The 13,598-nt window shown below is 46.6% G+C and overlaps 1 protein-coding gene across 1 annotated transcript; it reads left to right on the top strand.

The window, feature by feature from the left end:
• Positions 1-4,917: 4,917 nt before the first annotated feature.
• Positions 4,918-13,185, top strand: LOC142204588 (protein kinase C theta type-like). The gene is made up of 4 exons (XM_075275903.1): positions 4,918-4,932; positions 11,005-11,258; positions 12,329-12,391; positions 12,567-13,185. Exons 1-4 carry the CDS (start codon positions 4,918-4,920, stop codon positions 13,183-13,185), a joined length of 951 nt encoding a protein of 316 aa, XP_075132004.1.
• The last annotated feature ends 413 nt before the right edge of the window (positions 13,186-13,598 follow it).

Below are 13,598 nucleotides of genomic sequence, written 5' to 3'. Positions count from 1 at the left end.
CACTATAGGGGATAATTCTGTGTGCAGGAGCCACTATGGGAATAATACTGTGTGCAGGAGCCACTATGGGGACATAATACTGTGTGCAGCTGCCACTATAGGGGATAATTCTGTGTGCAGGGGCCACTATTGGGGATCATACTGTGTAGAGGGGCCACTATTGGGGATAATACTGTGTAGAGGGGCCACTATTGGGGATAATACTGTGTGCAGGGGCCACTATTGGGGATAATACTGTGTGCAGGGGCCGCTATTGGGGATAATACTGTGTGCAGGGGCCGCTATTGGGGATAATACTGTGTGCAGGGGCCTCTATTGGGGATAATACTGTGTGCAGGGGCCACTATTGGGGATAATACTGTGTGGAGGGGCCACTATTGGGGATAGTACTGTGTGCAGGGCAGCGCCGCACCTCCCATGAGGCGACCTGAAGCGACCGCTTCAGGCGGCGCTATGTCAGGGCCCCAGGGAGGGCGGCATTTTTTCTTACCTAACCCAGTCCAGGACCAGCTGTCCTGGACTGGCTTAGCACCGAGCGGTGGATTAAGGAGGCCACTGGAGCAGCGCTCCTCCCCTCACGCTCAGGAAGAGAGCAGGTCCTCTCCGTGCCTGCGAACGGTGCTAAGCTCCGCCCCGTAGCTAAGCCCCGCCCCCTCCGATACGCCCCCTCCCTTCTTCCCGGGGAAGGGGGGGCGGCTTTCTGTCGTTCGCCTCGGGCAGCGAAGGGGGCAGGTGCCACTGTCAGGTACAATACTGTGTGCAGGGGCCACTATTGGGGATAATACTGTGTGCAGGGGCCAGTATGGGGGAAAACACTGTGTGCAGTGTCCACTATTGGGGATAATACTGTGTGCAGGGGCCACTATGGGGGATAATACTGTGTGCAGTGTCCAATATTGGGGATAATACTGTGTGCAGGGGCCACTACTGGGGATAATACTGTGTGCAGAAGCCACTATGGGGACATAATACGGTGTGCAGGGGCCACTATGGGGGAATAATACTGTGTGCAGGGGCCACTATTGGGGATAATACTGTGTGCAGGGGCCACTATTGGGGATAATACTGTGTGCAGGGGCCACTATTGGGGATAATACTGTGTGCAGGGTCCAGTAAGGGACATAATACTGTGTGCAGGGGCCACTATGGGGCATAATACTGTGTGCAGGAGCCACTATCGGGACATAATACTGTGTGCAGGGGCCACTATGGGGGAATAATACTGTGTGCAGGGGCCACTATAGGGGATAATACTGTGTGCAGGGGCCACTAAGGGGACAAAATACTGTGTGCAGGGGCCACTATTGGGCATAATACTGTGTGCAGGGGCCACTATGGGGGATAATACTGTGTGCAGGGGCCACTATGGGGTACAATACTGTGTGCAGGGGCCACTATTGGGGATAATACTATGTGCAGGGGCCACTATTGGGGATAATACTGTGTACAGGGGCCACTGTTGGGGATAATACTGTGTGCACGGGCCACGATGCGGCATAATAATGTGTGCAGGGGCCACTATGGGGTATAATACTGTGTGCAGGAGCCACTATGGGGATAATACTGTGTGCAGGAGCCACTATGGGGACATAATACTGTGTGCAGGGGCCACTATTGGGGATAATACTGTGTGAAGGGGCCACTATTGGGGATAATACTGTGTGCAGGGGCCACTATGGGGGAAAATACTGTGTGCAGGGGCCACTAAGGGACATAGTACTGTATACAGGGGCCGCTAAGGGAGATAATACTGTGTGCAGGGGCCACTATGGGGCATAATATTGTGTGCAGGGGCCACTATGGGGGATAATACTGTGTGCAGGGGCCACTATGGGGACATAATACTGTGTGCAGGGTCCACTATGGGAACATAATAGTGTGTGCAGGGGCCACTATGGGAGATAATTCTGTGTGCAGGGGCCACTATGGGGGATAATAATGTGTGCAGGGGCCACTATGGGGGATAATACTGTGTGCAGGGGCCACTATGGGGGATAATACTGTGTGGAGGAGCCACTATGGGACATAATATTGTGTGCAGGGGCCACTATGGGGGATAATACTGTGTGCAGGGGCCACTATGGGGGATAATACTGTGTGCAGGGGCCACTATGGGGACATAATACTGTGTGCAGGGGCCACTATGGGGACATGATACTGTGCGCAGGGGCCACTATTGTCGAAAATACTGTGTGCAGGAGCCACTATGGGGGATAATTCTGTGTGCAGGGGCCACTATTGGGGATAATACTGTGTGCAGGGGCCACTATGGGGACATAATACTGTGTGCAGGAGCCACTATGGGACATAATATTGTGTGTTGGGGCCACTATGCGGAATAATACTGTGTGCAGGGGCCACTATTGGGGATAATACTGTGTGCAGGGGCCACTATGGGGACATAATACTGTGTGCAGGGGCCACTATGGGGGATAATACTGTGTGCAGTGTCCACTATTGGGGATAATACTGTGTGCAGGGGCCACTACTGAGGATAATACTGTGTGCAGAAGCCACTATGGGGACATAATACGGTGTGCAGGGGCCAATAAGGGACATAATATTATGTGCAGGGGCCACTATTGTGGATAATACTGTGTGCAGGGGCCACTATTGGGGATAATACTGTGTGCAGGGGCCACTATTGGGGATAATACTGTGTGCAGGGTCCAGTAAGGGACATAATACTGTGTGCAGGGGCCACTATGGGGACATAATACTGTGTGCAGGGGCCACTATGGGGGAATAATACTGTGTGCAGGGGCCACTATAGGGGATAATACTGTGTGCAAGGGCCACTAAGGGGACAAAATACTGTGTGCAGGGGCCACTATTGGGCATAATACTGTGTGCAGGGGCCACTATGGGGGATAATACTGTGTGCAGGGGCCACTATGGGGTACAATACTGTGTGCAGGGGCCACTATTGGGGATAATACTGTGTGCAGGGGCCACTATTGGGGATAATACTGTGTACAGGGGCCACTATTGGGGATAATACTGTGTGCAGGGGCCACTATGGGGGATAATACTGTGTGCAGGGGCCACTATGGGGACATAATACTGTGTGCAGGGTCCACTATGGGAACATAATACTGTGTGCAGGGGCCACTATGGGAGATAATACTGTGTGCAGGGGCCATTATGGGGGATAATAATGTGTGCAGGGGCCACTATGGGGGATAATACTGTGTGCAGGGGCCACTATGGGGGATAATACTGTGTGGAGGAGCCACTATGGGACATAACATTGTGTGCAGGGGCCACTATGGGGGATAATACTGTGTGCAGGGGCCACTATGGGGGATAATACTGTGTGCAGGGGCCACTATGGGGACATAATACTGTGTGCAGGGGCCACTATGGGGACATGATACTGTGCGCAGGGGCCACTATTGTCGAAAATACTGTGTGCAGGAGCCACTATGGGGGATAATTCTGTGTGCAGGGGCCACTATTGGGGATAATACTGTGTGCAGGGGCCACTATGGGGACATAATACTGTGTGCAGGAGCCACTATGGGACATAATATTGTGTGCAGGGGCCACTATGCGGAATAATACTGTGTGCAGGGGCCACTATTGGGGATAATACTGTGTGCAGGGGCCACTATGGGGACATAATACTGTGTGCAGGGGCCACTATGGGGGATAATACTGTGTGCAGGGGCCACTATTGGGGATAATACTGTGCGCAGGGGCCACTATTGGGGATAATACGGTGTGCAGGGGCCACTATTGGCGAAAATACTGTGTGCAGGAGCCACTATGGGGGATAATTCTGTGTGCAGGGGCCACTATTGGGGATAATACTGTGTGCAGGAGCCACTATGGGGGATAATACTGTGTGCAGGGGCCACTATGGGGACATAATACTGTGTGCAGGGGCCACTAAGGGACATAGTTCTGTGTGCAGGGGCCACTATGGGGGATAATTCTGTGTGCAGGGGCCACTATGGGGGAAAATTCTGTGTGAAGGGGCCACTATGGAGTATAATAGAGCGCACAGGAATGCGTAGGAGGGGGTCGATCGAGGTTTTCAGCGTCGGTGTCGGTCGGGGGGGCCATGTCAAAAGTTTGCCTCGGGGCCCCGCCATTCCTAGTTACGCCACTGTGGAACAGCATATGTAGGACTGTCCCAACAGGACCTCCGCTGCCATAGGGCCTGGTGCAAGTGCACTGTTGGCCCTTTGGTTATAGCGGCCCTGTTGCATTCTGTTTGTGCACAGTATTTTATTTAGCCACATGCCTTCTTGATCTCTTCCAACATCCTCCTGTTATAAATTCTTTAAATTCTGTTATGAGTTACATACATACCTTAAGGCTGCGGCGCCACATTGCAGAAACGCAGCTTTTTTTGTTGCGTTTTTTTTAGCCAAAGTCAAGGGTTTATTGTGTAGAAGGGAAAAGTATAAGAACTTTTTTTTAGAGTACCCATTCCTTCTGTAGCCATTCTTGGCTTTGGCACAAAAAAACGGCAACAAAATCTGCAACAAAAAAAGCTGCGTTTCCGCAACATGGGGCCTTAGTCTAAGGCCGGGATCCCACGGACTGGAAACGCCACGATTTGCCCATGGCGTTGTACAGTGAAGACAAAGTGAATGGGATTCATGTGAATTCCATCCTCACTTTGCGGAAAAGATTGCAGCGCGGACACGCTGCGATTTGAAAAGCCGTTGCGGCTTTGCAAATCGCAGCATGTCTGTTATATCTACGGAAACGCCGGCGACTTAGCCTAAAGGTGTTGTTTCAAGACCAGATTTAACCACCAGCTCTAGAGCCACAAATTCCCTGCTCCATTATTCAACAGGTATTGGCACTGCTTGTGCATTTGCGCTGGCGCAGTCAGGCGCTCTGTGATGACATCATCATGTGTGCTGCTCCACACCATTGTCAGCGCTGTAGGGATCTGCTCCAATGAAGCCAAGCCAGGTGAGTAAATCCTTTCTATGGCAGAGCTTCTGCGGCACCTAAGGGAGAATTATACTGTGTGGGGGACAAAAAGGGACTAGCAGCACTTAAGGGGAAATGGGTGACTTCAGGGGTCTGTCTGAGCAACAACAAATTTGCACATATCCCTGCACCCCTAGGGGGCCTCCTTCTTCACCTAATCATTATCCTGGCCATAAACACTAGACCAGTTATGTCCATACGGAAAACATACTAAAATATATCATTCTACGAAATCACCTATATACCAGGCTACATCTTCTCTGTCATATTGTAGACTGGATACACACATATATGTATAATATAAAACCATTTCTAGGGATCTGCCTAAATATAAACTTTTAGCTGTTGTTGTAAAATGCAGGATATACATTACTGTGACCATTTACCATTCCCTCCCCCTACAATGACCCAAACCATGACCACTATGGATGATAAGATCACTCCTATCCTAATACTTTTCTAAATAAAGCCTTTCTAATATTTCACACCTCAGTAGAGGAACCCCGATCTAACTTCCATAGAAGCCTCTCCTCCCCTGGACCCCCAGATCCGCACTGACAAGGACATTGCCCATTAATATCTATGGAGATAAAACATACAGTAATATATCTGGATCATTTGATTTTCTACACAACTGCATTTATTCTAAAATGCCAACAGAGATTCTGGTGGACTATGGGCATCACTGCCAACCCAGTGATAAAGTCACATCCTCTGCCCCATCATCAGATAATATAGCACTAGAAGAACCAGCCATGAAGGTCTCCATTCCTCTGGACACTGGACTATCAGTCATGATGCTCACATCCTATATGGCAGAGCTGGTACATGTAGTACTGGCAGGCAGGTGGCATCATGTGACCTGCACACGACTATCTGACAGTTAGTCTGAACTGGCGACGGCGGAGAGAAGACTTTACTGCAGGATTACCTGAGGATCTATAGAAAATGGCGTCCACTGGACAAGGAGGAGAAGGCGAAAGGAAGAGAGAGGAGAAAAGGAAGAGAGAAGAGGAGCAGAGAGAGGAGAAGAGAGAAGAGGAGCAGAGAGAAGAAGCGGAGAGACAGGAAAAGAGGAAAAGAGAAGAGGAGGAGAGAGAAGAAAAGAAGAGAGAGGAGAAGAGGAAGAGAGAAGACGATGATGAGTGTGGATCAAGAGCTATAAAGAAGAGGAGAGAAGGAGAGGCCAGAATATTGGAGGATGACGGGCCAAGACCGGGGAGCAGCCGGGACCCTGCAACATCCAGCCCCTACCCAGATTTTTATATCCGCCGACTTACCATCCATCAGGAGTTGGGTAGGGGCGGCTTTGGCAAAGTGAGTAAATAAATCTTAATTTTTATTTATTTATTTATTTATTTTTTAAAAGGTAAAGAGAAATATTTTTTTTCCTCTTATCAGCCAATTAACCCCTTAGTAACCAGCCTATTTTGGACCTTAATGACCAAGCCAAATTTTGGAAATTTCCCCTGTGTGACTTTATCAGTGAATAATTCTGTAACAGTATTAGGCATCCAAGCGATTGTGATACTGTTTTTTCGTGACATGTTGTACTTTACTGAGAAGGTAAAATTAGACTGATATAACTTGTGTAAATTTATTAAATAACTCGCAAATGCTGAAAATTTTGAAATTTTTTCAATGTTTTCCATTTTCAGCTGCGATATCTCACATATGCACAATAATACAGGGCAAAAAAATTAGTAGTTATATATTTCCAAATGTTCCTTTTGTGTTTCAAGCATATTTGAAATAATTTTAACATATTTGAGTAACTTAGACAATTTACAAGTTTATCAAGTTTATAAGCAAATTTTGGAAATTTGGAGTATGTGATTTTTTTCCTGTACCAAGCTCTGTTTGCAGACAGGAATAGGTGGCATAATGACAGAAACTCCCATTAAATGACCTAATTTGTAAAACTAGACCCCTTCAGGTATTCTTTGAGGGGTTTAGTGAGCATTTTGATCAAACAAATATTATTTTGCAAGAATTATTACAAATGATGAAAAAAATTACATTTTCATTTTCTTCAAATATGTGTCATTTTAAAGCCAGTTGTTTTGCACACAACACATCAAAAAGAAGAAACACACCCCAAAATATATCACCCCACTTCTCCCGTGTTAAAAAATGTACACTTTGTGGCCTTAGTCCTATGTACGCACATACAGTAGGGCCCAAGAGGTAGGGAGAGCCAAATGGATTTCAAAACACAAATTTTGCTTGCAGATATTTTAGGCCCATTGCACATTTCAACAAGATTTGAGTTACCAAAGCAATTGAAAACCCCCATAAATGACCCCATTTTATAAACTAGACCCCTTAAGGTATTCATTGAGGGGTATAGTGAGTAGTTTGACCCTATAGCCGTTTCACAGATTTTACTAACCTTGGGATGTGTAGGTTAAAAATTACTAAAATGTCCCTTTATCCCCAAAGTTTTCATTTTCACAAGGGGTTAAAAGAGAAAAAGCCCCCACAGTTGGCTACACAATTTCTCCTAAACACGGCAATACCCCATATGTGGCCATAATCTGCTGTATGGGGACATGGTGGGGCTCAGAATGGAAAGAGCGCTATTTGGGTTTTGGAGAAACCCCTCAAAAGTGACCCCATTTTAAAAACTACACCCATCAAAGAATGTATCAAGGGGTTTTATCATTTTGAGCCTAAAATTGCTTTCCAAAAATTAATGTACCAAATGAAAATTGAAATTTTGAAAGAAATCTGCCATTTCGGTGCCCAATACGTTGCACCCACTTTGTGTTGTCAGAGACTGCACTCCTGAAACTATTAAGTGGGCCATCCCGAGGGGCCAAAAATTATATATGTGGGTGTAAACTGCTGCTTGGGCACACAGCAGGGCTCAGAAGGGAAGGAGCACTGCGCTTTTTAGCTTTTGGGGTACAGATTTAGAGGGACCCTCTGGGCACCATGATGTTTTTGCAGAGCCCTGGAGGTTCCAGTAAACTGGAATTCCCCAAGAAATGACCCCATTTTGTAGCGGCAATTATAGGGTCTCTGCAAATGTGACACGGTGTCCAAACACCAACAATCTAAATCTGCACTCCAAAAGCACATATCGCTCCTTCACATCTGCGCCCTGCTGTGTACCCAAATGGCAGTGTATGCCCACATGTATGACACTGGTGTACCCCGGATAACGGACTTAATGCCATATGTGGGTAGAATCGGCTGTTTGGGCACAGCCGGGGACAGAAGGGAAGGAGCGCTATTTTGTTTTGTTTTTTTTGTTGTTTTTTTTTTTAATGTAGATTGTGAGCCCCACATAAAGCTCACAATGTACATTTTTCCCTATCAGTATGTCTTTTTTTTTTAAATATGGGATGGAAATCCATGCAAACACGGGGAGAACATACAAACTCCTTGCAGATGGTTTTTTGCCCATGGCGGGATTTGAACACCAGGACTCCAGCGCTGCAAGGCTGCAGTGCTAACCACTGAGCCACCGTGTGGCCCCTAGCTATTTTGGTTTTTGGCGCACAGTTTGATTTTTGGACGTCACTTTTGCAAAGACCCTGAATTGCCAGTAAAGTGGAATCTGCAGACATGTCACCCCATTTTGGACACTAGCCCACTGATGGGATTTATCAAGTGGCGTAGCGAGCGTTTTTAACCCCTGAGTGTTGCATTTATTTAGTTTCCAGAAATGAAATCACAGCTGATAATGAGAAGTTAAAAATGAAATTTTTCCAGAGATTCGCCATTTTAGTGCCCGATATGTTGCGCCCAACTTATGTCAGCAGAGACACTCCAAAAACTGGTAAGCAGGTATCCCGGGCACAACAGCTTTCAGAGCGTTCATCTCTGATACAAGGTGGGCACTACATATTACACACTGGAATGACGGATTCCTGGAAAAATGGTCATTTTCACTTCTCACAATCAGCTTCGTATTCATTTATGGATAATAAATTATAGCAACACTTGGGGGTTAAAAATGCTCTCTGTACCCCTGGAGAAATCCTTCAGGGGTGTAGTTTCCAAAATAAGCTCTCATATCAGGGGATTCCACTTTACTGGCGTTTCAGCTCTGCAAAAGTGTCATGGCATCCAAAAACCAAACCGTCTGCGCTCCAAAAACCCAATAACCCTTCTTCCCTTCTGTGTCCAGCTGTGCCCTAATATCAGTTTATACCCACATATGACATTACATCCGATATAACGGGTACACCAGTGTCATACATGTGTCATACATGTGGCATAAACTGCAGTTTGGGCACACAGCAGGGCGCAGAAGGGAAGGAGCGCTATGCGGCTTTTGGAGTACAGATTCAGATGTTTGGTATCTGGACGCCATGTCATGTTTGTAGAGCCTGTAAGGTACCAGAAGAGTGGATTCCCCAAAGGAGTGACCCCATTTTGAAAACTGCACCCCTCAAATAATTTATCAGGGGGTGTAGTGAGTATTAGTATCCCGGACGTGACTGCACAGCGGATGGCGAAGAGGGAATATGTAAGCGGTGCGGAGGACATTGCAAACACCAAATTCCCTACTATGTCCCAGTAGCTCCTATGATTGGGGGAGTCACTCTGGGGGTCATTTCTGGTGTCTGTTCCCTCATAAGCTGTAAATTTGGGGTGTCCCCTGATATCCGCTCGCACAGCTTATATATTCCCTACCTGCAGCCAGTTGTATTCTAATGATTTGGCGATTTTTGCGGGTTTTTGTCTTCACATTGTTAGATGTTATATTTTCTTTATTTTTCTGGTGATGTGGCCATATAAGGGCTTGTTGTTTGCGGTATGAGGTGTATTTTGTAATGACACCATTTTTGGGTGCCTACAATCGATTTTTGCATCGCCATCTTCTGAGAGGCGTAACATTTTTATTTTTCAGTTGACAGTGTTGGTTGAGGGCTTATTTTTTGCGGGACAACCTGCGCTTTTTACTGGTACTATTGTGGGGTTCATGTGACTTTTGATCACTTTTTATAGCATATTTTCTAAGGTGAGATGGCAAAAAATCACTACTTCCGGCGGGTTTTTTCCGGGGGGGGTTTTCCGACGTTTACCGTATACATTAAATATTATTTCAGTTTTATTGTACAGATTGTTACGGACGCGATGATACCAAATATGTATTGTTTTTATTAATTTTTAGGTTTTTTTTTTTTACATAACTCATTTTCTATAGAAAAAAGGGGATTTTGGGGCTTTATAACTTTATTCATTTTTTTTCAAAAGCTTTATTTATTTATTTTTCACTTTTTTTCACTTTTTATTTCACTTTTTTAATTGTCCCTTTTAGGACACTTGATTCAGCAATGATTTCATTGCTGAATCAATGTTACAGGCTGGAGACACAGGAGACACAGGCTGCACGTGTCTCCAGTCTGTAACAGGAAGCCAAGCGATGTAGACGCATCGCTTGGCTTCCTGAGAACCAGGGCAATATCAACCGGGTAACTGGGGGCTCAGGCAGTCTGGGGTCACTGGCCAGACCCCAGACTGCATGTTTTTCATATCGGCACCCCCCGATCTCGCCGCGGGGGGTGCCGATACCGCCGGCATCATCAGGGAACCGCTTCAGTTCCGTGATCATGTTTGATCACGGAACTGAAGGAGTTAAACCCCACCCATCAGAGCCCCCTTCGTTGGGGGGTTATGGAGCAGGGTCTTAGCTGTAAGATACAGCTAAGACTTGTTCCAATTACGTCGGCACTGACAGGGAATCCTCCCCTGACTGTCCGACGTAGTTTTCCTATAGGGCAGTCAGGAAGGACCTGTCAGTGCCGACGTAGATTCCCTATGGGCCGGTCGTTAAGGGGTTAATCAATGTCAGAGGCTAACTGTAGTTTCCAATGGCTTGAATGTTAGGATGTCCAGAAATGTTCTAGCTCCCTGCTCACCTCCTTATATCTGATATCTCCAGTAACTGTATATCCATATGTGTGAGCGGTATCCGCAGCTCTTTCTATAGGTCTAGTCTGCTAGAAAGGAGTATCCAGTGTGATGGAAAGCTGCTCTCAGGGAAGGAAGAGCTTGTGGGACCTGATTTAACAATTTTTCCTTCCTTTTCTTCAGGTGTTCCTGGCATCATTACCCGGCAGAAACACCTTCATGGCCGTCAAGGTTGTCACCAGGACAGAATACAACGCAGCAGTGATAATGAGAGAACGGCAGATGCTCCTGAAGGTCCGAGACTGCCCATTTATTTGCCAACTGAATGCCGCACACCAGTCTCAGGACAACGCGTATTTCATCATGGAGTATCTGTCCGGCGGCAGCTTGGAGGAATTAATAACAATGTGCGGCAGACTGAACACCGACACCGTAAGGCGAGTACATGACGTATCAGGGAAACGAGACTGAAAGGGAACTAAAGGGCGACATGACAGGTCAGCTATATAAGATTGCAGTGACTATAGGGCGACCATACACAGCACCTCCTCTCTATTACTGGTGACTAGGGTTGAGCCGATCTTGACTTTTCAGGATCGATTTTGAAATCCGATTTCCGATCATTTTTCATTTGACCCCGATCTCGACCCCAATTCCGATCCCAATGCAAGTCAATGGGATTTTTTTACTAATCGGAGATCGGATTTTAAAAACAATCCTATTCTCTATACAGCATGGAATCTAACAATTGAACGCTTTGTTAGAATCCACGCTGTGTAATGATTTTTCTTAATCACTAAGTATCCAGAGGATTTTTTTTTAATCCTCTGGCTACTTAGTCCCCCTGGTGTCCACTTACCTGCAGAGATGGCTGCTCCGGTGCCCGGTGTTCGCATTCTTCTTTGCCTCGCTGCCTCCCAGGTTAGGAGAGTGTGGGCGGGTACTGGGAAGGGAGACGTCACATCTCCCCCCCCTGTGCCCGCCCACACTCTCCTAACCTGGGAGGCGGGGAAAGCGAGCGAAGACGAACAAGAACACCGGGCACCGGACCAGCCATCTGTGCAGGTAAGTAGCTACTAGAGATATTAGTTAGTCTCCCATTAGAATGAATGGACGCAGCCGGCGCGCAGGGGGTTAAGGCTGTGTGCCGGCTGCTTCCATTCATTCCTATGGAACCACAGTGGAGCCTTCACACTGAATATACACTCCACTCAGAATGAGCAGGACGTATACTCAGTGTGAAGGCTAACATTGTTACCTTTTCCCACAATGCTTGGCCAGTAGCAAAGCATTGTGGGAAATAATCACCGATCTCGACCCCACCTAAAAAGATCATGTTCGGAATTCTGATCGCGATTGTGAAATTTTCTCAATCGCCGATCGGAATCCGATCTTTTCCGAACACGATCGCTCAACCCTACTGGTGACTGACACTGTAATAGTAACATGATATTAGGGAATTGTTAGAGAAGGATTTCATGTCACTGACTCTATACTCTGTCCTCAGATTCTACACAGCAGAGATCGCATGTGGACTCCACTTCCTCCATACACGCAACATCGTCCACAGGTAAGCAGAAACTTCCCTTGTAATGGGGAAATAATGTACTCAGCTTTTCCAGAGTCCTGATTGATATCTAGTCTTGCTATAGTACATGTCATCACATCGCGGCTATGTCACTGTCTACATGAATAGATTTATCCTTCTCTTTTTCTAAAGTGTCATCTGTCTTCTTTCATTGCAGAGATATAAAACCATCAAATATTATGCTGGATGGAAATGGACACATCTGCATCATCGACCTGGGGATTGCCCGCGAACGTGCCACCTCCTCTACTAAGATCCATGGAACAGCGGGCACACCAAGTCATCAGGACCCCGAGGTGCAGGAATTTCATGCAGCGATCGACTGGTGGAGACTGGGCATTGTCATGTCCAGAATGTCAACAGGATTCCATCCATTTCACTATGGCGGCAACTTCACCAGAAACGAGCCAAAGCTTCCATCTCGGCTGGATGCCGACCTAGAAGATCTGCTGCTGAACCTGCTGCAGGTAAACTCGAAGATGCTAGATGTGTACAGCAACATCAGAAACCATCCATTTTTCAACATCATCTGCTGGGAGGATTTGGAGAAGAAAAGAGCACGGCCGCCTTTTATTCCATTCAAGGCTATTCCGAAGAATGAAAACCTACCATGGCCGGAGAACCAAACTCTTCACCCGGAGGACGAATTCAATTACATGTCCCCAAGTTGGACCCGGACCATGCCTCTGCTGCTGCGAGACCTCGGCTGCCGAAAACATCCTCTCCAACCATCTGAAGACTGCGAAGTTACAACCAAGTCGTTGCCCACACCTTGACATGGCATCCTTCAATATCTGGCTGGCAACCAACATCATCACCTCCTGAAGAGTCTCCAGACAACCAGCAGCGGCCTGTGCATGTATTCTATCATTGCACAGGCCAGGTAAGTTATACACGACATACAGTATATTAGCTTTACATACACATAGATATATAGATAGACACATAGATACACATATATACACAGACATAGATAGATAGATAGATAGATAGATAGATAGATAGATAGATGAGAGATAGATAGATAGATAGATAGATAGATAGATAGATAGATAGACACATAGAACAGATGTAGATATCGGCTTTGATCCTGGGACTTGTTCTGATCGCCATATTTGGGGTCAGGAAGGAATTTTTCCCCTTGAGGACAATTGGCTCATTCGTCAAGGAGGTTTTTGCCTTCCTCTGG

The sequence above is a fragment of the Leptodactylus fuscus genome, chromosome 5, assembly GCF_031893055.1.
Source record: "Leptodactylus fuscus isolate aLepFus1 chromosome 5, aLepFus1.hap2, whole genome shotgun sequence".
NCBI lineage: Eukaryota > Metazoa > Chordata > Amphibia > Anura > Leptodactylidae > Leptodactylus > Leptodactylus fuscus.
Note: the sequence above shows the minus strand (reverse complement) of the source record. Positions and strands in the feature narration are given on the sequence as shown.

Excerpts from the sequence above, each read along its gene's own strand:
- LOC142204588 (XM_075275903.1), top strand. Across the intron at positions 11,259-12,328 it reads CTGAACACCGACACCGTAAG|ATTCTACACAGCAGAGATCG; the intron begins GCGAGTACATGA and ends CTCTGTCCTCAG. Across the intron at positions 12,392-12,566 it reads ACACGCAACATCGTCCACAG|AGATATAAAACCATCAAATA; the intron begins GTAAGCAGAAAC and ends CTTTCATTGCAG.